Raw genomic sequence first — 24,235 nt, forward strand, 5'->3', positions numbered from 1 at the left:
TATGGATGAGTGAATATTTTGCCTTGTTTCGTGGAGAAAAAAAAAAAGTCTATAGACTTATAATGCTGCTTTTTTCTGACGTTACACGAATTTGTGGCGAAGTGGGTCAGATTCACCCATCGTTACCCACGACTCCTTCAGTTATATTGAGTAGGATAAATAGCGACTCCAGTGCTGGTTCTTTCTGAAAGCACAGGATCAGACACAATGACCTGAGATGGTGGCCTATGCACCAATATTACAAATTTAAAAAATACACTTATTGGATCAAGAATAAAATTGAAATTGAATTATCTTCGCAATAAAGAGCCTGACAGAATCCCTTTAAACAAAGAGAAAACGTAATGTTTAATTTTTCTTAGTATGTTGCATATGCGGGAACAAAATTGACGTTTAGTGCCCCAGAACACTTAACAGTATATAGACAACCTTTATGTTTAATGCAGTTTAACGCAACAGCATGTCACTTGCTATCAACCATATCCTTAACTACATCTTAAAACCTACAAAGACAGTCAGCAGAAAGTAAATTACCACTTAACTTTATTCAAAAAATAAACATGCCTTAGATTTTCAATATGAATGGTCACTGTAGTGTTTGTGTATTCTTCAGGCTATGCAATAAACAGCTGAGCATACTAGAAAGTCATTGACACTTAGGGGCACATTTACCTAGGGTTGAATATCGAGGGTAAATCAACCCTCAATATTCGACCGTCGAAGTAAAATCCTTCGACTTCGAATATCGGAGTCAAAGGATTTACCGCTATTCCTACAATCGAACGATCAAAGGAATAATAGTTCGATCGAACGATTAAATCCTTCGAACCGAACGATTCGAAGGATTTTAATTCATCGATCGAAGGATATTCCTTCGATCAGAAAATTGTTAGGAAGCCTATGGGGACCTTCCCCATAGGCTAACATTGGCCTCGGTATGTTTTAGGTGGCGAACTAGGGGGTCGAAGAATTTTTTAAAGAGACAGTACTTCGACTATCGAATGGTCGAATAGTCGAAGGATTTTTAGTTCGATTCAAAGGTCGTAGTCGAAGGTCGAAGTAGCCCATTCGATGGTCGAAGTAGCCCATTCGATGGTCGAAGTAGCCCATTCGATGGTCGAAGTAACCATATTCAACCATTCAAAATTCAAACTATTTTTCCTCTATTCCTTCAACCGAACTAAGTAAATGGGCCCCTTAGATCCAATTTATCTTATGAAAGGAGGGGGCTTCCTTTCCTAGCAGATGCATTAGATCTCACTCAAATAACTTATTTTTTTAGTTTTTGTTTGTACTTGAATAACTGCCTTTTGCACAAATTCTGCATGTAGAGAGACATAATGGCTGGTGATTAATAGAGTGAGCTCTAATACAGGTTCTAGGAAAAGGAGCCCCCTATAAGATACTGTATATTGGATACAACGGCCAATGAAAATCTGACACCCAACTGATGCTTGAAGAGAAAATGAAGAGAAACAGATGCTGAGAGAGGTATAATGAATATAAACTTGATTATTTCAGAAATGGTACAGAATTTTTAATTGGTTGTATTGAGAAAACTTCTTATTTCAGTATGATGAAGCTTATATTAAATTTAAATTTTAGAGATAGTTCTCCTTTAAACTCAGGACAAAATAACAACAATCACTGCTGACTGCAACATACCACAGAGTCTCAAACCAATTTGAGGATATTTCGAGCAAAGTGGCTTAATTAACATATTAAGTGTACGCGTCATAATTAACCCTCTACTTACTGCATGCCTAGCTGAAAGGCCCTGTTGGTGGATCACAATGCCAGCTCTGAGAAACTAGGCTGTATGTTATGTTTACAAAATACCCTGCAAACCAATGCTAGTAACAATCACAATGATGTACATGCATTTGTGCTTTAATTCACATACAAAATATACCCAAAAAGCAATGCAAGATACAAAAACAAATACATTTGTGGATTTAGTATTATTTTCAAATCACTTTCCTCATCTGCCCCACCAACAATTTCAATAGTACAGTGCAAAGTATGCTTTCCAAAGGTCATTGGAATCAACACTATTCAATGAATTCAACTATGGCAGGTACTGTACTGCTGAGTAGACTTTCAGCTGCTGTCTCCATGCAGCTCAGCATTTTCACTCATCACACAACTGATGCAGTTTATAACTATAGCTATAGGCTCTTTTGATGATGGCCCAGTATTGAATCTCAACAGCAGCTAGAAGGCTGGAGAACCATACACTGTATCGCATGTTATATACAGATGAAAGTGCTCTTTATGTCAGTCCTCTTAACCCTGTCCTCAGGGCCCCTCTGTCTCTGAAAAAGTCTTTACAGGCACACATGTATCAATTAATGATGGAGTCATTGCCTGGTGAGTGAAAAGCTCAGATTTCACAGTTAAAATGGCACTTCATTTACAATTCTTATTCGATTTTATGTATTTAATCAGACTTTTATTCCACTACCGGAGTGGTTATTATTCTTCCTTATTTGTATAGTGTTTTCTAGCATGGAATGCGGGAAAACAATATACAAACCTTATTTGGAAAAGTACAAATGTTGTGGTTTTGTCAGATGTATCCTCTTATAGAGACATTCATTCCCTGTGATCTTACGGATCCCAGATAGTTTATGAGGTGGACTGTGTATGATTTAAGCTTCTTGAAAGACACATAGACAATGATGTGCCACTTGGAACACACAGGTACAATTTCTGCTAAATGTCATTAGATAAATTCAGAAATGTAAAGAAACCCCCAGAACAAAATGAAGAGTATCTTATTATGCTTACATTCCTTTTGTACAGAAATGCAGGGAATTCAATATGGTGACCATTCATGCAGCAACAGTGTACATGAAAACAATTACAAGAATGGATGAACAAGATCTGCATTACTTACTTATAATGAGGCTCTTAAATTATGAGAATATTTGGCTAACAAAAGATCAAGGTATGGAGTATTATTTTACTTTTTTTTTTAATAATTGGGAACTATAATGTAACTAAACCAGTTATACAAATTTCTTACAACACTCGCATAGTATTGCTATATACACACACACAGACTGTGAATAGGTGATTTCTCCGTCAATTTACTATCCACTATTAGACCAAAGTAAATGAGGTCCATATATCCTGTTCTATTTAAAATTCCACTTGGACCGAATACTCTTGGAACACATCTCACTTACAGTATTTAGGAATCCAGCTTACTCCTCATCTATCAACCCTTTATAAACGAAACTACCCACCGATGTGGAGGAAAATTAAACTCCTACATACCCAAAGGAACAAGCATAAAATGTCATGTTTGGGACGAATTAATGCAGTCAAGATGGTTATTTTACCTAAACGGTTGTATCTTTTTCAGTCACTTCCCAATCCTGTCCCTAAGAAAAATCTTATACTATTGCAAAGATCTCTCATTAGCTTTATCTGGTCCTTTGGTTATAATAGGATTTCAGGGGCGACTTTACAAAAAAGTAAACAAGATGGAAACATATTGAAATACTACCGATCCGCCCTATTCCCCCCCCCCTATGGGTTAGAAAAATCATTAATTCACCCTGTCACTCCTGCAGCCCTCCCTTGGATCAAAGTGGAACCTTTCCCAAAAGGGATGTCAGAATTTATGAAGCATTTGCTATCTATCTGGTACTCTTAAATATCCTGCTAAATTGGTAACCCCTCATAAACCAGCTACCCCATTGTGGGGTAATCCAGAATTCCCACGAGGATTAGAACCCACTCCCTTCAAATGGTGACATTTGAACCATATAAACTATATTAAAGATCTATACAATCTTACTGGTAAAATGATTTGGGAATCATTTGAGGGTAAATTTCACCCCCCTATTACTGAAAAATTTAGTTTTCTACAAGTTCAGCATTATCTACAATCAATACACAATAATTCCGATCTTCCTGATAGTTCTGTATGTATGAAACATCCCCATTCAAAAGGCTTAATTTCCTTACTGTATCAAGCTTTAATGTTACAAACAAGCGACACGCCTCCATCATATATAAAAGCCTGGGAGCAGGAGTTACGGCAAACTTTAGACCCAAAAGCATGGGAGAAGATGTGGGAAGGTACAAGTAAATGTTCCATTACTTTAGGTCAAGTTGAAACTTCATACAAAGTCCTTACCCGATGGTACTTAACTCCCTCACATCTACATAAAATGTTTCCATCCCAGCCCTCGGAATTGTGGGGGAGAAGGAACGATGGCCCATATATGGTTGCAGTGCCCTTTAGTTCAGAGATTTTGGTCAAGAGTCTTTGGATTAATTGACTTTATCACTCAAATAAAGCTATACATGGGTCTTTCCGAATATTAATCTAACAACTGGATACCCAAAATTAATGGTAATTCCAGAAAATGAATCACATTTTTTTTTACAGCAGCCAACTCTCAATACCAAAATTAAAAGCATGTATAACGGCTATAATGATAAATGAAAAATTGACCTCCTTTTTATAAGGGACTCATGGCAAATTTATACTAATATGGCAACCTTAGGCACCTCAGGCCATCACCTTGGGACTTTGTTTATCATATCTTTCGGCATAGGGCTTAGAAAATCTTGATATAATGGGTTGTAGGTTTATGGCAAAACTGTCTCACAGCGATTTTAACTAAATACTATTCACTAGTGTTTGTTTATTAGCAGGACAGGACTACATAAAAAAAAAAAAACACATTGACAGAACTTAATACAGGTACAGAAAAATTGGCAACAAGTTTGATTTAAAGTTGTATGTTTATTATGTTTGTATGAACAAATGTGAACATAATCCTTTCACTTCTAATTTTTATTTTATGTTACCGGTAATTTTGGTACTTATTTTCTGTAAAATATGAAAAATTCAGAAAGAGTGTATTACAGTACCTGTAATAAAAATGAAAACTCTAATAAAAAGATATTTAAAAAAAAAAATTCCACTTGGACCACAAAAAGCACTTACAGTTGCAAATAAGCTTGCTGTGAAAGATTCAATCTATACATTAAAAGCTAGTATAGGCATTGAGAAATATTAAGAAAAAGTGATTGAATTTAATGATACGTAAGGCCAGCCATACTTGCAAGGCTCCCATGCAGACTTAGTGAGGCCAGTAGCGTAACTTAGGGGGGGGGCCTGGTGCGGGATGCGCAGCTGGGCCCCGCCCCCATCCGTACAGCCTCATTTTCAGTGGCGCACGGGCTGCCGGGGGGGCCCTGAGGGGGTGCTGGCCTGGCCCCCGGTAGTTCCGCCACTAAGTGAGGCTAAAGTGGACTCATTACATTTTATCTATACATCAGCATTGACCTTTAGTTGTTCTGGATTTTTCGGAAGAGAAAATGTAAACATTTTTATAACCAGTTAACAATAAATTGCCAATGGATGAAGCGTAGGTGCTAACTATCAATGAGAAACATGTGAGGTTGATTTTGCATGGGTGACAACACATCACATGTTACATTAGCCTAAAGTAACTTTAGTAACTAAAGTAACTAAAGTGGCCTAACCCAAACAAGTTTATGAACTTTTATGATTGGATCATATAAATATATGGCAGGCACACTATTGATATATGAGCATATTACACTGCCGTATTTGTGCCAGACAAAATGATATTGCAAAATATGCAATGCTAATAGACATGCAAAAACTCTGAGCTGAAAAACTTCTCACTGTGATTTGTGAAACAATGACTACTGGGATGCAAGATGTAAAGTAGCAGTGTAGGAACTTACAATTTTCTATTATATTCCAACACAAAGCCATCCTAGAACCACAAACATGCATGAGTATAGCCACTCACAAAAAAGGAGGAGAGCAGGATATACATTGAAACACAATTATAGGCCTACAGTATATACTAAAACGTGACTTTTTCTCACTCTATTAAAAAGAAATTCAACCAAACTCCCAAACCTGAATCCCCTTAATTTACCAATAATTATGCTTGAAAAAATTGGTTTGAGAAAGTCATGGCAAACCAGAGTGTCAATTTGAATCATGCAACTTTTTTTGAATGACCACTCAAAACTTGACTTTATCTAGGTTTATCAGATTATCAGATGAAAACCAGCACAAACAGCATGAAACTATTGAGAATCGTGAAGGTAAAAAAACTTGTTCAAATTATTAAAGGGACCATCTACCATTGACTACTACATGATTTAGACAATTTTTAACTGGAGTATTTTCAGATTCGAAATTTTAGCAGTTCCAGAGCATGCGTAATTTAAACTGTGAACTTTTTTTTTCCTTTACAAACTTGACCAGAAAAAATGGAGGTTTAATTAATAGTCCCCATAATGTCAGCCACTTTTCTGCAGAACCCACTTATGTACTATTACCACCTCCAGAGTCTGCAACAATAAATTTCTTAATTTTGGAGCTATATCCACTATTTATTGTGATATGAATTTTATAGACATGTTTTATTTATGTACTGAATATTGATGAATTGTGGGTAATTAAATAACAGTGCGCACTTCTGTTCACTTGCAGGTTAATTAATGGCAAAGGCAAGGTAAACTCTAATCTTTGATTAAAAAAGAAGCCTCAGCCTGGGGTTAATTTTACCAGTTCTTTCAAGTGTGCAGTAGAGAAATTATTCTTTTTTTTCAGATATTTTTGATAAATATCTTCTTTGGCCCTGCTGAGCAGAATAAATAGAATTGATACAATATTTGCTAATTATTCCACAGATACTGCTGAGAAATGTATCAACTAAATGTAGCAAATTGTAACAGTTCAGATACTCCTGGATCACTGAGCTGCCAGACAAACACTAGAGACACGAACATTAAACTTAAATTTTGGAAAACCGTGAAAAATAAAAGCTGGAAACCAATTGAAAAAAATATGTTTATAGTGAAAAATCAGAAAACAACTGAACTGATAATCACTAGGTGGTGCCTGACAAAATGACACTCCCTGTTATGTTATCTTTCATTGTCTTTAAGGGTAAGAACGGTTATGAATCAATGTTATAAAGGGGCTATACCAATTTGGGCCCATAGCAGCCCTTCACAGTAATCTTCTTTCAAAACATTCTCATGATATTAACCTTGGGCTCATGACATTAGCAGGTTCATACCGACCACATTGGTTGGTACATTGAAGTCTACTCTACATAGAGCTAATATACAAACAGCAAATTTTTCCACAAATATTTAATAGTGACTGAAAAATAAATATATGATTTCCAAATGACCCCTTTAAACGAAAAAAGCTTCTGAAGACTGCAAATTATATTGGATCCGTTATCCAGAATGCGGAGGACCTGGGCCTTTCCAGATAATGGACTTTTACACAATTTGGACCATCATATCTTAAGTCTAGTAGAAAATCATGTAAACCTTAAATAAACCCAATAGGCTGGTTTTGCTTCCAGCAAGGATAAATTATATCTTAGTTTGAAACATGAACAAGGTATGGTTTCATTATTACAGAGAAAATTTATTTTTAAAAATTTGGACTACTTGGATAAAATAGAGCCTATGGGAGATGGCTTTTCCATAATTTGGTGTTATTTAATGGATCCCATACATACACATATATAACTGTACATATATTGATATAGTTATTTTGTGGCTACAAGGCATTGGTCAAGTAATGCCTCTTAATATACCTTGCCATTAGATGAATAATATCCCCCCAGCAGCTTTCACCTTCCATTCATAAAATCCTAGAGTGCCAATCAACCACTACGTTTCCAACCACATGTGAAGCTTTTCAGCTCAAGAAAGGCATTTATCACTGACATCAACTGTATGCAAACCTGAAAATGTTTTTTTTTTTAAATCTTATATTTGGATACATGCATACATACACAGACACTAATAGAGGACAGAACAATTCTATTATCCAGACTATCCATCATAATGTGTTGTCGTCTTTGCTATACAGCAAGATATTTTATCTAGTGTTACATATTTAAGCAGAGGTACATTATACCAACCCCATTTGCTGCAGCCATTTGCACTATAATTTCTACTGCAGATTTATTGAAATATCTACCATCACCTCCAACCACCATGGTAGATCCTTGTCGATCTCTCAGGTCTATGGAGAATAAAATACTCTGGATGTAATTTTGCAAATAGTTTGCCTTATTCTCAAAACACCACGTCTTCTTTCTTAGTCCACTGGTTCCCGGTTTCTGGTCATAGTAAGGTGCAGTTGGCAATGTCAGCAGAGGCAGCGGACTGTCTTCCATTTCTTTAATTCATAGAAGCCAACAGCAGAAAAAAAATATCAATAATACTAGGGAAAAAAAATGAAAGAAATCAATTTGAGGAGAAGCGATGTCAAATCCACCGGTAAGACATTCAGTGAGGCAGAAGACAGACCAAAAATAGCTCCTTGAATCCTGAGTCTAATGTGGTTTCTGTAACTGAAGATGTTTTCTTGCACTTGTCCTAAGGGATCACTGTCACAGAAGGGAATATTTAAACATATACTGTATATAATTCACTTTACAACACCTTTGCAAAATAAAGCCAAGGCTATGTGGCATAATCTAAAAAGGTATTTGCTTAATGCCAGCCAGAAAAATGCCTAGGGCACACCCCTGTGTATTTAACCAGGAAATGGGGAGTAGATGAAAAGCATAATTGTGATGCCAGGATTTACACAGTAGCACTTACTGCTTCCCAGATTCTTCAAGACTGACATAGTGCATTTTCCACCTAATCTTAGAGATGCAGGAATGGTGGTCCTAGAAATTTTAATGCAATGCCTTGGTAATAGATAGTACAGGTATGGGACCTGTTATTCAGAATGCTCAGGACCTGGGGCTTTCTGGATAATGGATCTTTCTGTAATTTGGATCAACATACCTTAAGTCTACTAGAAAATCATGCAAAATGAAATAAACCCAATATACTGGTTCTGCTCCCAATAAGGTTTAATTATATCTTAGTCTGGATCATGTACAAAGTACTGTTTTATTATTACGGAGAAAAAGGAAATCATTTTTGAAAATTTTAATTAGTTGGATAAAATGAAGTCTATGGGGCAGATTTACTAAAGGGCGAAGTGACTAATGCGGGCGAAAATTCGCCAGCGTGACGTCATTTCAGTACTTCACCGATTTAATAACGGTCGCCGGGGTAACTTTACTAGCGAAGGATAGACTCTAGTGGTACTTTGCTCCCTAACGCCTGGTGAATTTGTGCTCTGGCGAATGGATGTAACGATGCAAATTCACTAAGATGCTGATTTTATTGAACGCTACCTCTTACCCCTTCGCCAACTCGGACCAGGCAAAGTGCAATAGAGTAGAAAGGCATTCCTCAAAAAATAGTTGAAATTTTTTTCCCAAAAAAATAATAGCATCTTTTTTCCTTTTTCAGGGTGATATGCGTAACTTTTTTTGGGGTAACTGGCTTCCCCCCTACATTTCTAACTTATGGCACATAAACTATACACATGTGTAGGTCAATATAACAACTTTATTTTATTTTATTAAGGTTTCCCGGGCTTGTGTAGTGTAATGTATTTGCTGCAACATGTACGTCCATTGAAATTTAACTTCCCACAGTATGCAAATTAGCCAACGCTAGCACAACTTCGCTTGCCACAGTAACAGTAGTGCTACTTCGCCAGTGTTCGGCGCCCAGGACGCAACTTCGGATTTTAGTGAATTAGTGTTGTCCTGGCGAAGTGTTGCAATGTGAGCGAAGCGGACATAGCGCAAATTCGTCGCATAGTGAATCTGCCCCCATGGGAGAAACCCCTTCCGTAATTTGGGGCTTTCTGGATAACTGATACCATACCTTTATTAATGTAAATTGTGTGAAGAATATGCCATGGTCTTGCTCAAAATTGTAACCGATTTACCCAAGCAGTCTTTTCTTAAAGTGATACAAACACTAAAAAAAACTTTTTTAAAATATGAATGTACATTAAAGGTTACCTATAGGTCATGTTGATAGATTTCTGGTGTCAGCATCTCTTTAATCCTATTACCACAAGCACATTTTCCACAAACTCATTCTGCACTTAGTGGTCTTTACTAGGAGAGACCCTAGGCAGAGACCAGGAACATGCATATAAATTTCCCCACCCCCTCAAAGAAGAGTAAAACAATTTTCCTGAACTTTTGTGAAAAGGCACTAAATGGGATAAAAACCATGAGCGATACAAAACCAAAGCAGAGCACCAGAGACCTGAAACAAATGCATAGAACAGTAAGGAAACTCCAAAACTGTTTTTTTTTTTTTTAAATACACACCCTGATTGATTAAGAATTGGGAAATATGTATTTCTACTCCACACCACTTAAGTACAAATTGCAGTTTTATGAAGCTTTCTAAAAATCAACTCTCCCATGTGTGCCCAACAACAGTGAAAACATTCGTAGCAAAATGTTCTGCTTTTGCAAAACCACACTACCTACATTTTATGTATCAGAATAGGCCTCTAAACAGTAAGCGGACCATTTTTTGGAAAAATTCAAAAAGGGTTAATGGGTAAAGTTTACAGCATCCTATCTTATAAAAATTAATGCTTGGGGTCTTGTGAATACTGTAATTCATATATAAGCACAGGAATACCCAATTATAGCATGTAGATCCTAAACAAATATTGCATAAGAATTTTCAATGTTGACATTTTAAATCGTGCAAAAATACACTGGCTGACTTTTATGTGTAGTAAATGCCTTTAACTGTAACATGACCCTTGAAAAATATAATATACCATACTTCCTAACACTTGAAAAATGGAAAGAGGGACAAAAGGATTTGCAGCTTGTATTGCTGAATTTTTTGCCACGTCCATTTTATGGCCACACCCCCTAATTACCATGTCCACTTTACAACATTTAGCAGGTTATTAACGTTTGAACACATTTCTGGAAGTTTTAGGGCCATGTTTTGTGTGTTATTATAGTTCGGTTATGCCAAATAAAGCGATAAGCAGGTATGGTCTTTCTCCTCCCAAAGAAAATACTCTTTTCACATAGTTAGGACTGATGCATGGACACTGCCTTAGCGGGGCGTATCAGCTTATGCATACTTTGTACAAACCATGTAACTAGAAGTGTCTCTTTTTACCAAATATAGGCATTTTGCTTTCAATCAGTTTTTTCCTAAAAGCTATATAATAGGAGTGCTGGGTTAATTTGTTTTGTTCATTATAGTTTGGTTAATGAAGGTGAAATTACCCTTCAAGCTTGGAGTCACAGTTCTCCCAAGAGATTTTTTTTATTTACAGATGTATCTTTGCTTATCTTAAATTGGTACAAATGTATCTATGTATAGGTGCTGAGTATTCTGGCTTCTCTGATAATAATAAAAAAAAAAGCCTCTTATTTCAGTTTCAGAAACTTTGGATCTTTTTCTGGCGTCCGTGCAGATCAAAGAGAAACTCAAGACTTCTTAATTAAAATCCGGGACTGCGAGTTGAGCTGTCAAAGTTGTGACTGTCCCGCATTAAATGGGACAGTTGGGAGGTATGGTATACATACAGGTATGGAACCTCTTATCCAGAATGCTCGGGACCTGGGACTTTCCAAATAAGGGATTTTTTCTGTAATTTGGATCTCGATGCCTGAAGTCTACTGGAAAATAATGTAAATATTAAATAAACCCAATAGGCTGGTTTTACTTCCAAGGATTAATAACATCTTAGTTTGGATCATGTACAAACAACTGTTTTATTATTACAGAGAAAAAGGAAATCTGTTTTAAAAATGTGAATTATTTGGATAAAATGAAGTCTATGGCCTTTCCGTAATGTGGAGCTTTCCGGATAATGGGTTTCTGGATAATGGATCCCATACCTGTACTACACTTCTTTAAGAGTTCAAAATGAGTACCTTTATCTTTCGATTATAAACTTGTAAATTAAAATATTTGATAATTGCTTCAATATCAGCATACTATCTTCCAAATGTCCTTGGGTAAAAAGATAAAAAAATATATCCAAAATACTCAGAACAGTGATATCAAAGATGTCTAGGATTATGCAACTACGGCATGAAATGGTCCTAAATATAAGCAATTCATAAAAAATAATGGCCGACGCTTGGCTTCTGCAAACAAAGCCACGTTGAGTTTGTAAGCATCCCAATAACCAAATAAAATATATCCTGCATTTGAAATGGGTAAATATGATTGTAGTAAATACCAATAAAAAGTATTCGTTGCCTAAGCATAGCGAATTTTACAAATCAGCATTTTATGGTACTTCAAAAATACATCAATGGTGAAAATGTTTTATCACATCCTAGTTTGCCTAAAACTATGATGTTGTTGACCAGATGCTATTTTCTACAGCAGTCAGACTCACTTACACCTTAAGTTGACCAGCTGCTAAAAATAATGTACTGTACAGTCATTCTTTGCACACACAAAAACACATTTTATAAAAATTGAGGCGTTTGTATCACATTTCGCCAAAAATATGTAAGCTCATGTGCCACGTCAAGGCCACTAATGTGAGCATTAACATAGCCTTTATATCCAAATTAAGATGCCTGAACATTTTTTACAGCTGGTCAATGCTACAGTGTGGGTTAAGGTGGCCATAGACGTAACAACTACGATCCTGCTTGGAAAAGATCTTTCCAAGAAAGATTGTTAATTTCAATACATGTGTTGCGCTGAATCGTCAGATATACAGGTAGAAACAATAGAATTCTGCCTGTATCTGGTGATTCAGCACTAAACAGTGGACGATGTTCGGATGCCTTCAAAAGGATATCAGTACGCTTGTCTTCCGCCATACATGCACCAAATATCGTACAAATTTTTTTTCTGTGTGTCTATGGCCAACTTAAGTCAGAGCACTCACAATTTCTCTTTGTTTTGTGTATATTTTTTAGCTGAAAATGTATCTTAATTAGCTGGCAATTGCTGGTCTCACTCCAATTTCTGAGCAAAGAGTCCTAAAAGCACATAATGCACATTGTTGCTAGGGGTTTAAACTCTTTAAACGCACTTCAACATTTAGGGGCAGATTTATCAAAGGTCGAAGTGAATTTTCAAATTAAAAAACTTCGAATTTCGAAGTAGTTTTTGGGTACTTCGACCATTGAATAGGCCAAAATGGAAAAACCTTTGAAAATTCGACCACTCGAAACTCGAAGTACTGTCTCTTTAAAAACCTTGACACTTCGCCACCTAAAACCTGCCGAATTGCTGTTTAGCCTATGGGGGACCTCCTAGAACCTGAGGCTTTTGGGCAAGTTTTGAGAAGTCAAAGGTTTTTTTGAAAAATCCTTTGAATCGTTCGATTCAAAGGGTTAAATTGTTCGATCGCACGTTTTTACTTCGATCATATACCGCCGTTTTCGGTGGAAAAAAATACTTCGACTACTCAAATTTGATGGTCGAATTTCTAAGTTTTTTCTACTTCGAAATTCGATTCTTGATAAATATGCCCCTTGGTACACAAAAGGCAGTGTAGGACTTGGCCATGAGGTGGCATGCAAGCTTACATATTTTGGCCAAAATGTGGTATTAACACCGAAATTTTTGTCAAATGGGATCCACACAGACTGAATTTGAGTGCTGGCATTTTTTCCCCTCTTTTAGCCTTCTTGGGTCTCAGATGCAGCACGACAATCTCTGGTCCTCACTGCCTAGGGTATTGCCAGGCATTTTAAGTCGTTGACCGCTGAAAGGTAGAATTTAACTGCTGCCAAGCATGGACTGGCTGGCTTTGTAGGCAAATGGTTACAGGGTTGCACAGGCTATAATTGCATACTGAGAACAGGGAATATGGTTTCAATAATCACGGGCACCGAAAAGCAAGTCTAACTTAAAAGTTCCTGTTTACTGCTCACCAATTGTGTTTGTTGGTTCGAGTGCACACCGCCCAGAACCCCACGCCCCGAGTCCGTCGTCAAGGAATAACGGTATCAATATTAGTCAGCCAGTCTTTGTGACAGCACACTCCGGACTGCACAGGAAAAAGCCACCGGAGTCAGGATTCCAGGAAAAAAAGGTTTTATTTGAACATTTGAAGTGTCTATGCACTTCCTCAGAGACCTCTGTTTTCCATTGTGTGTCCTGTCCTTCAATGGCTGCCTTCATGGCTACATAGAAGCTTGTTCATATATAAATTATAGTTGTGTTTCTGAAGCAAACCCACCAGTTTTACCAGTGCAGGACAACAGTACATTATATTGTTATTCCTTTAAGTCACTTTCAGTTTTTCGTGTTATGGTTCCTTTAAAGAGCAATCCCAATATAAACAGACTGTTCAGAAAACTGAATGCTCACCAGATTATACAATGCTGAAGATGGGCAGGCATATACAAATACCAAGGTTACAAAGAGTTTCTTGCACGTTGATTCACAAGCAGCTAACCAGATATCCACTGCCCATGAGGCATTATTATAAATCACTATTGAAAATTATAGTAAAATGTATCCCCCACCAAAAAATAGAAAAAGTAGTAAAATCATAGGAAACTTAGTCTTGCGTGCTTTTTTGTAGAGATGGCAAAACGTAACATCTGACCTCAATACGGAATGCTTAGAAACACTGCCACTGGTTTCTGACATGTAAAGCATATCCTACTGTACAAATAAAAATGTGTCGCTCAATTCAGTGATATTGCCAGAGGTATTTTCTCTTTATAGAAGCTCAACTATCACCTAAAACACCTGTTTACTTTCACACTTTACTGACCTTTGCTCAATAGGGTTAAGGATGGAATAGATGAAGACTTTGGTATTTTGCTCCAATGCTCAGTAACATTATCTGTCCTAATTTGATTAAGGTCACAGGGTCACATATCAAAACATGTACCTAAAGCTCATTAATTGCTGATATGGAGAAGACACGTTCTCTGTAATATATAGCTGCCTTTCAGGTAAATGGTTTGAACATACGGCTGGAAGCCTAAAGCACATGTATATCAGCCAGCAGAAATCAAGCCATTAAAGGAGAACTAAAGCCTTACTAAAGAAGTGGGCTAGAAATGTTGTACATTATGTTTTGGGATTTGGTAACAGTCCAAGGCAACCACAGGCCTTTAGCAGGGAAAAATCTGTGCCTCTGAAGATGCCCCAGTAGCTCCCCATCTTCTTTTTGTCTTAGAGACCGACTCAAAATATACAGTACACATAGAATATAATATAAGGATGCACCGAATCCACTATTTTGGATTCGGCCGAACCCCCGAATCCTTCAGGAAAGATTCGGCTGAATACCAAACCAAATCTGAATCCTTATTTGCATATGCAAATTAAAGGTGGGAAGAGGAAAATGTTTTTACTTTCTTGTTTTGTGACAAGAAGTCACGCAATTTCCCTCCCGCCCCTAATTTGCATATGCAAATCAGGATTCGCATTCGGTTCAGCTGGACAGAAGGATTCGGCCGAATCCTGGCCGAATCCCGAACCGAATCCTGGATTCGGTGCATCCCTAAATATAAATTTCACAATATAAGACTGAGTAGTAATTAATACAGATAGTTACTACATGGTAGCACATAAACCAAAACTAGCATCAGCCTTGTAGCATCAGCTTATATTATAAGCATACCTCATTTTCTGCTTGATAATTTGCGACAACCCCTCAACAGCTGATCAGAGCCCACTGAGCATGTGAGTGTCACAGACACTTTCCAAGATGGTGACCCCCTGTGACAAGTTTGAAGTCCTGGATCATTGCTGCTATTGAGAAGCTGAAGTTTAGTAAATAAAATATGGCGTTTTTAGCCATATTCATTATTAGGCTTTAGTTCTCCTTTAAAGGGATTCTATCATGATTTTTATGTTGTTGTTTTTATTCCTAAATTACACTGCAAATACTTCATTCTACCATGTAAAATCTCATTCCTAACTCAAGCGCATTTTTTTTTAGTTGTCATATTGGTGTGTAATCAACCTCAGATTTAGCCTGGTCATGTGCTTTTAGAAAGAGCCAGTGCTGCTCTATGGAACTGCTTTCTGGCACAGGCTATTATTTCTCTTTCTCATTGTAACTGAAGGAGTTGCAGTGGGACATGGATTTTTACTATTGAGTGTTGTTCTTATATCTACCAGGAAACGGTTATCTGGTTACCTACCCATTGTTCTGCTGCTGGGGGGGTGGAGAGGGGGTGATATCATTCCAACTTGCAGTGCAGCAGTAAAGAGTGACAAGTTTATCAGAGCACAAGTCACATAATTGGGGGCACCTGGGAAACTGACATGTCTAGCCCCATGTCAGATTTCCGAATTAAATATGAAAAAAAAAAAAAAAATAGTTTGGTGTTTTGTAAAAAAGGATTTCAGTGCAGAAATCTATTGGAGCAGGACTATTAACTGATATATTTTGAAAAAAAAACATGTTTTCCCATTACTGTATCCCTTCTTTAAGTAAAGGGAAACATTGTTAAGCATGGTGAGTATAAAGAAAAAGTCAGTTACTGTTGCTCAGAAGTACTGGGATATTTACTGGTTAGACCTAATAATTAAAGTAACCAGTACAGTTTCAGGAAGGACAACCTTATTAACCTGAAAATAAATTTGTTAACTTCCGGGTGACATTATTACAACACACAAAGTTATAGAAGGCCATTTTAATAGCAGCAACTTCATCTCTAGGACACTGCACATGACAAGAACAAAACTAAGCCTGGAGATAAGGTGGTTCTGCTGCCAGCATAAAAAGGGTAGAGGAACTGGCTTAGAGGGGTACTGACCCTAGTTCAAATCGTAGCGGCAACTAATTTTAACAGTGGCCAAGTCAGTTCATGCTGGTGACCCAGCATACTTTGTGCTCCCAAAGATGGTTGCATTGGAATATGTGGAAAAGGTATTGATTGCATCAAGAAACTCCCTTTACATTAACAGAAGCAGGAATAGATTGACAATTCACTGATTAATTGTAATATGGGAATAAATTAAATATGAAGCAAAATTCATACATTTAGGATTTCCTTTTCCCTGTAATAATAAAACAATACGGTATGGGATCTGTTATCTAGAAACCCTTTACCCAAAAAGCTCCTAATTACAGGAAGGTAATTTCTCATAGACTCCATTTTAATTAAATAATTCCTTTTTCTTTAATGTGAAAACAATACCTTGTAGAGCAGTGATCCCCAACCAGTAGCTCGTGAGCAACATGTTGCTCTCCAACCCCTTGGATGTTGCTCTCAGTGTCCTCAAAGCAGGTGCTTATTTTTGAATTCCATTCTTGGAGGCAAGTTTTGGTTGCATGAAAACCAGGTGCACTGCCAAACAGAGCCTCAATGTAGGTTCACAATCCACATAGGGGCTACCAAATAGTCAATCACAGTACTTATTTGTCACCCAAGAACATTTTTCATGCTTGCGTTGCTCTCCAACTCCTTTTACTTCTGAATATTGCTCACGGGTTCAAAAGGTTGGGGATCCCTGTTGTAGAGGAACCCAACTAGGATATAATTAATCCTTACTGGAAGCAAAACAATTCTATTGGGTTTAATTATTGTTTAAATAGTTTTTTAGTAGACTAAGGGTAGGGACACACTGGACGATTTGTCGCCAACGTTTTTAAAAAGCAAATCGCGGCGACATATCGCTCGTTTTGTCTCTGAACAAAAACAAATGAAAGACGCCAGCTCCTGTGCCCACAGCGCGTTTGTGAATCGCCTGTAGCTCCAAAACGCACTGAGACCCTTTTCCGAGCGATTTATCAGAAATAGCATGTACTTAGAAAAGCACTGAAATCTCCTAGACACGCACACACATACAGATAAGTAGCAGCAATTGTATTCAAATTACAATGCGAATGCAATGACGCAAGAACGTAAAGACGCCAGGTTACAGCGGGAAGCACAAACCGTTTACGGTTTGGGTGGAGCACGTACCGCACAGAGTAATGGGATACAAATCGCTCTGTGCCAATAGTCGCTGTGAATAGTCTATTCAAAAAAAGATCGTCTTGTCGCCGCGATTTACTTTTTTAAAACGTTGGCGACAAATCGTCCAGTGTGTCCTTACCCTTAATGTATGAAGATCCAAATTATGGAAAGATTTTATCCAGAACACCCCAGGTCCCAAGCATTCTAGATAACAGGTCCCTGTACCTTGTACTGGTAAGTAAATGCATAAACCCATACTGGAGGCAACACAGTCCTATAGGGAACAGAGAAACGAGACATGAAGGTTGAGCGGAACCTAATTGCTCATAGTCACTCATTTACATAGGCTTAGAATGGTGGAAAGAAATGAATAAGGGTGGTGGCACACGGGGAGATTAGTTGCCAAGCGATAAATCTTGGCTACAGCAGGCACTAATCTTCCAGAAATGCCTTCCCACCGGTAAGAATGTGAATCACCCGTGTGATGGCATCCGTGTTGCTTGGTTTTCTGAAGTCGCCCGAAGTTGCCTCACAAGGAAACTTCGGGCAATTTCAGAAAACTAAGTGAAGCGCATGCCATCTCACTGGTGATTTTACATTCTTGCCAGTGGGAAGGCATTTCAAGGATATTAGTCGCCAGCAAAAGTGAAGATTTATCACTTGGCAACTAATCTCCCTGTGTGTCACCACCCTAAAGGGCTGAAATGGTACACAGTATTTAATGATTCTAACAAGTCTTATTTGTTAACAATCGCCCTTAAGGTATCAGTATCCAGTTAAATATTAGCTTTATTTTCAACATTCTGCAGTGTTTTATAGATATTATACATCATTTGCATCAGTATTTACTCCAGTGGCGCCTATAATTTAAGGTCCCGATCACATTGTGGTCAGTTTTATCATGAGACACTTAATCTGCCGGTATGTTCCTAGATTACACCAGTTGACCACATCTAAATGCAGCAATGTAAATACATATTAGGGAAAGGCATTTTCTGATTGTCACCCACGGGTAGCGCTGATTTTTCACAAGTGACAAATACAAAACAGATATAAAAATGCATTCAAAATAGTAATTCATTTTAAATGCTAAAAGCAACGGGTAAAATTATATTGTTTTGGAGGTAAATGTAAATATTTTAATTTTGTTTATTTTAATCGACCAAAATAATTTCACTTGCATTTCTACATTTATGTCAGCAATGTTCTAGCCATATTGTTCTTGGTAAAGACATTTTATTAGCACCGGAATATTTATTTCTGTTAAGCTCCAAGACAATTTTCAAGAAAAGGCTACACTCTTCAGGAAGAAAAGCAAAACTGCAATAACAACAGAAACATAATATCAGCGACAGTGCTTAAAGGGAATTAATTTTTTATTAGTTTTACAAAAAAAAAAATAAACAAAGTAAAATAGTGCACAATGACATAGCGGACATTGTTTCACATAAAGCCTCATGAATAATGTACGCAATACAATAAGAATGACATAAGTTATCACCTAATAAACATGAGATTAAACAATGCCACAATAATCTCCAATTAGAGAAGAAAAGAAAAAATAAAACAGGTAGAAAGAGGAATAGTAAAGAGAGAAAGAGTTCAGAGAGTAGGGTCCCCCACATATGCAACAGAAAACACAGTGATGTACACGAAATATCTGTCACAGACCCAGTATGCATAGAATGCTATAAAAGAAGCTGTTTGCTTGCCACATGGCCAATCCACTGCGCCCAAATTTCCGAAAAGCTGTCCAAGGTTCCCTGAACACGAGCTGAAAGCCGTTCCATAATATAGATAGCCTGTATTTTGTGCAAAGTCTGTTGCCATGTTATGGCTGGGGTCAACCAACTAATAGCCAAACTCCATTTAGCAGCCGAAAGAACATGCTTAGCTAACTGCCTGGACCGTTTTTTTTTTAAATCCGTGATTGGAGAATTATATAACAGTTCCCAGGGGTTCAATGGAAATGAAACCGAAAACATCTCTTGTAGCAACAAATGCACTTTAATCCAGTGAGCTTGTGCAATAGGGCAATCCCACCAAACGTGTACTAAAGTACCAATGTCAGGACAACCCCTAAAACACAAAGGGGAGTGTACTGCAGAGATTTTGTGTTTCCTTTGTGGGGTCATGTACCATCTAGTAAGAAGTTTATAAGATAGCTCCTTAGTCGCCACATTTTCAGAGACTCCTTCGGTGGATGCCCAAATCTTACGTCAGCCATCTCCTTGGAATGGAATCAACAAATCCTGTTCCCATGCTGCACAATATGCAGGTTGTGAAGGAAGAGTAACCTCCAGCAATTGAGTATAAAGTAGAGAAATCATCCCTTTGGCTAGCGGGCAATTATTACAAATGGTTTCAAATACTGTCAAATGCCTAGAAGCCATATTCTGTATTGTCGACTGCACAAAGTGCCGAACCTGGGTATAAGCATATCGGTCTGCCTCCGTGAAATCACAAGTATACTGAAAAATCTGGAAAGATTTCATATTAGTCGTGCTCAAAAGGGATCCGATAGTGACCAAATGATTGTGTCCATTTTTCAAAAACTCGAGGTTGCAATCCAGGGGGAAATGAGGGGTTGCCCACTATTGTTTGCATAAGAGAGCCAGGTTTGTTGAGCGAATAATGATACTTACAAGAGTCCCAAATTTGTAGAGAGTGGCGAACAATCAAATTAGAATTCGAGTATTGAATTCGTGCCTTGCGATCAGACCAAAGCAAATTAACAGTCCACACTGGATGACAATCAATTGACTCCATTTCAACCCAGACTGTCAAAGAAGGAGGGAGCTGCCATTTAACTAATTGCCCAATTTGCGCCGCCTTGTAATACAGTGAAATGTTCGGAATACCAAGTCCTGCATTGCTGGGTTTCCGTTGTAACACCATAGTGGAGATTCTGGGTGTTTTGTAAAGGGAATTTATTTTAAAGAAGAATGAAAGGCAAAACATAGATGCCTTTCCATCCTAAGTCTCATAACTTACTGTGGGTTTTGAAATCGCAATTTAAGTATGTTGATATAAAAGAGTATGACATTTTTAATGAACATTTGTAACACAATATTGTCAGGTCATCTGAAGCATTTTTCCAGTTATTCTAATGCTAGTGGTTGACTGTGAACGGTCTACTTTGTTTAATTTGAGAAAGTAATTCCATGTGTTGATAAACCACCTACCATCATAGAAAGGGTTGGACTGTGTCCAATGCCCACTGGGGCTACCACCTCAGGGGCCACCCAAGACATACCAGATTCTGCAACACTCCCTTTCCTCCCAGCACATGTTCTTTGTGACTGTGATAAGGGAAGTCTGGGAGGAGTACAGAGAGCATACACAGCTTTTGGCAGGGTGCAGGTCTGGGTCGGCAGGGCTCACCAGGTTTTTTTTACTGCTGTACTGCTGGCCCAGCCTGACCCTAATCATAGTGCGCCGAGTGTAAGCCAACATTTATATCTAGGCAAATATATATTTTCAGTTTAGTATTTGTTTGCCTCTATGACACTTAAAGATACCTTAACAGCATCTGTTATACATTACAGGAGTAATATACTGTATTACACAAAGGCTATGGGTAACCACACATACAGTTGTGTTCAGAATAATAGCAGTCCCACATCACTAACCTAATCAATCACTGTTTTTGGTAAAAATTTCTACATGGCAAATAAATTACTTGTATGTGTAAGAAGAGCAACAGAAAACCATCAGACATGCAAACATATAAAGAAGTGCAGCAAATGGATATATATATATATATTTATATTATGTCAAAGTATGGAGGGGTGTGTGTATGGATGCTGGGTTTTCATTTGGAGGGGTTGAACTTGGACTTTTTTTTTCCAACCTGATTTAACTATGTAATTATAGGCTTCTCAGCTAAAATAATCTCAAATGCTTTTAAATGGCAACCAAACCTGAAAGACCTAGAAGAAAACATAAAACTACCAATTGAATGGGTAAAAGCTATGTATCATCTCCAAGATCAAAGAAGTTACCTGTAAGTACTGTTACAATTAGAAGATGTCTATGTGAAGCCAAGCTATCGGCAAGAAGCCCCCGCAACGTCCCATTGTTAAAAAAAAAAAAAAAAAAAATGACGTGCTGAAGATGTTACAATTTGCCAAAGAACCCATTGACTGGTTTAGAGAGAAATTGAACAACATTTTGCGGACCGATGAAAGCAAGATTTTTCTTTTTGGGTTTTTGGGCCACAGACAGTTTGTCAAACGACCACCAAACACTGAATTCAAGCCACAGTACAATGTGAAGACAGTGAAGCATGGTGGCACAAGCATCATGATATGGGGCTGTTTCTTATACTATGGTGTTGGGCCTATTTATCACATACCAGAGATCATAGATCAGTTTCAATACTTCAAAATACTTGAAGAGGTCATGTTGCCTTATGCCGAAGAGGAAATGCCCTTGAAATGGGTGCTTCAACAAGACAATGACCCCAAACACAACAGTAAATGAGCAACATCTTGGTTACAGACCAATAAGACTGTTGTTATGGAGTAGCCAGCCCAATCCCTGGGACCTTAATCCAATCAAAAACTTTTGGGTTGTCATCACATTTGCTGTTTCTGATGCAAAATCAAGAAAACCCAAGAATTGGGAAATGTTACAGGTGCCAGAAGTTGGAAGACTCCATGCAACACAGATGTGCAGCAGTTCTCAGAAACAGCGCTTATACAACTAAATATTAGTTCAGTGATTCAAATGAAAGTGTAATCTTGAAACATTTTAGTTTTTACAGTGAATATTTGAGTTTGTAAAGAAGACTACAGACACTTATTTTTTGAAACAACCTAATATTGCCTTTTCCCTTCACTTTCCTTTCACACATTTTTCTTCATGTTTTGATTTGAAATAGAATGCGTAGTGTTCTCAATGCATATTTGTTTATGGAAAATAAAAGTTATAATAAGGATTTTGAGCTTTATTCACTTTTTTACACATCCTGCTATTATTCTGAACACATTCCTCCCATTGCACAGTGTGCCTCAGTTTCCCTACCAGCTCATGGTCAAATTCACATAATAAACAGTGCTACCTCCCTTCTGTTTGTTTCCAGCCTGCATAGATAAACATTCCAGGAAATAGAAGAAATAAAACCCCTGTTCAATTGGAAGGATGTGGCGTGCATGTACATTACATGAAGATGAACACTGGAAATACTCATCCAAGATGAAGGTTGTCATCAAATAGAGCAATCAGAGAATAAAATGTTGTACTGAAGCATAAGAAAGTTTTTTTGGGGAAAATAACAGAAGAGGTTTGGATGCCAGAATGATTTCTACTGGCAATATTTAGTTAGTTTTCTAGTCTTATAAAAGTACAGATGTGAGAGTTGCCTTATTTATACTGTTCACTGCTGTAAGAGTTAATTATTCTGTATCAGTGGCGGAACTACCGGGGGAGCAGGGGGTGCGAGGCCCCCCGGCAGCGCCGCACGCAACTGAAATCCCCACTAAAATTCGGCCATACGGAGGGGGACGGGGCCCGGCTGCGCGTCACACACCAGGGCCCGCTCCCCTCTAGGAACGCTACTGTTCTGTATTAACAAGCACAGAACTAGGAAGTTAGCAACAATGTTTTAATTACTAGAGTCTTGACTTGGTTAAAGGACGTTTGTGATAAAATTATGAGAAGTACATCAGATAGCAAAAGAATATTTATTGTATCAAATAATAACAAAATTCTTGTTCCTAATCCATAGGACCAACTGGAACTTGCTCAGACTGGGCTGATGGCCTAATTAGTAACCATATCTATTACTTTTGTTATGACTTGTGCAAGCTCAAATCGCCATACTTCTAAGGTCTTATGGTGCAAAACAAATTCTGAGATACTGTACCTAGCTGAAAATAGCACTGATACTCATTTGTAGTACCTCACCTTTTTTTGTTAGGAGCAAAATCTTATCATAAGACTCAGTAGAACACTGCCGCCATCTACAGTCTGTTGGGCAGAGAAACCAAGTGATGTCTGAAAACTTCTAAAACGTGAAAATGATTTTCTTAGAAATGGCAGCACCCTTTAATTGAACAGAAAGTGAAACATTTTTTTTCATAAAAAGAGAATGTCAAGTTATATATAGGTATTTGTGTCTGGTTTCCCCTGCTATCCTTTGCACTCACTGTTGGTTTTCAGCAAGGATTATTTTGGAATCACTTATAAACTTGAATATAAGCCAGGGATCGTCATCCTTCTGGCCTCTAACTGCAAAAACAGTTGTAAATACAGCTCACTTAGAAATTTGGATCTGAAAAAAATAAAGATGAATTTCTAAGAGTAAACAAAGCTTTTGTACTCACTTTAAACATTTAATACTATGCCACTGCTGCATTGCTACACAAACAACTTAGATTTCAGATATAGATAGTTCTTGCTTTCAATATTTTCTAATCTGTTTCTGTCCTGCTTTCCTA

At 37.6% G+C, this 24,235-nt stretch overlaps 1 protein-coding gene across 2 annotated transcripts in view; it reads right to left on the minus strand.

Annotated features, from left to right (window-relative positions):
- The window catches only part of LOC414455 (phosphoglucomutase-1), a 55,265-nt gene that overhangs the window by 25,531 nt on the left and 5,499 nt on the right, over positions 1-24,235 (minus strand). Inside the window, exon 1 of one of the 2 annotated variants that reach the window (XM_018260766.2) lies at positions 7,959-8,379. The exons of the other annotated variant lie outside the window; for it this stretch is intronic. Within the exon in view, the coding sequence (XP_018116255.1) occupies positions 7,959-8,216 (258 nt within the window). The 5' untranslated portion in view covers positions 8,217-8,379. Of the gene's footprint in view, positions 1-7,958; positions 8,380-24,235 lie in introns of those variants that run through there. 2 annotated transcript variants of the gene reach the window in all.

The sequence above is a fragment of the Xenopus laevis genome, chromosome 4S (genome assembly GCF_017654675.1).
Source record: "Xenopus laevis strain J_2021 chromosome 4S, Xenopus_laevis_v10.1, whole genome shotgun sequence".
In the NCBI taxonomy this organism is placed as follows: domain Eukaryota; kingdom Metazoa; phylum Chordata; class Amphibia; order Anura; family Pipidae; genus Xenopus; species Xenopus laevis.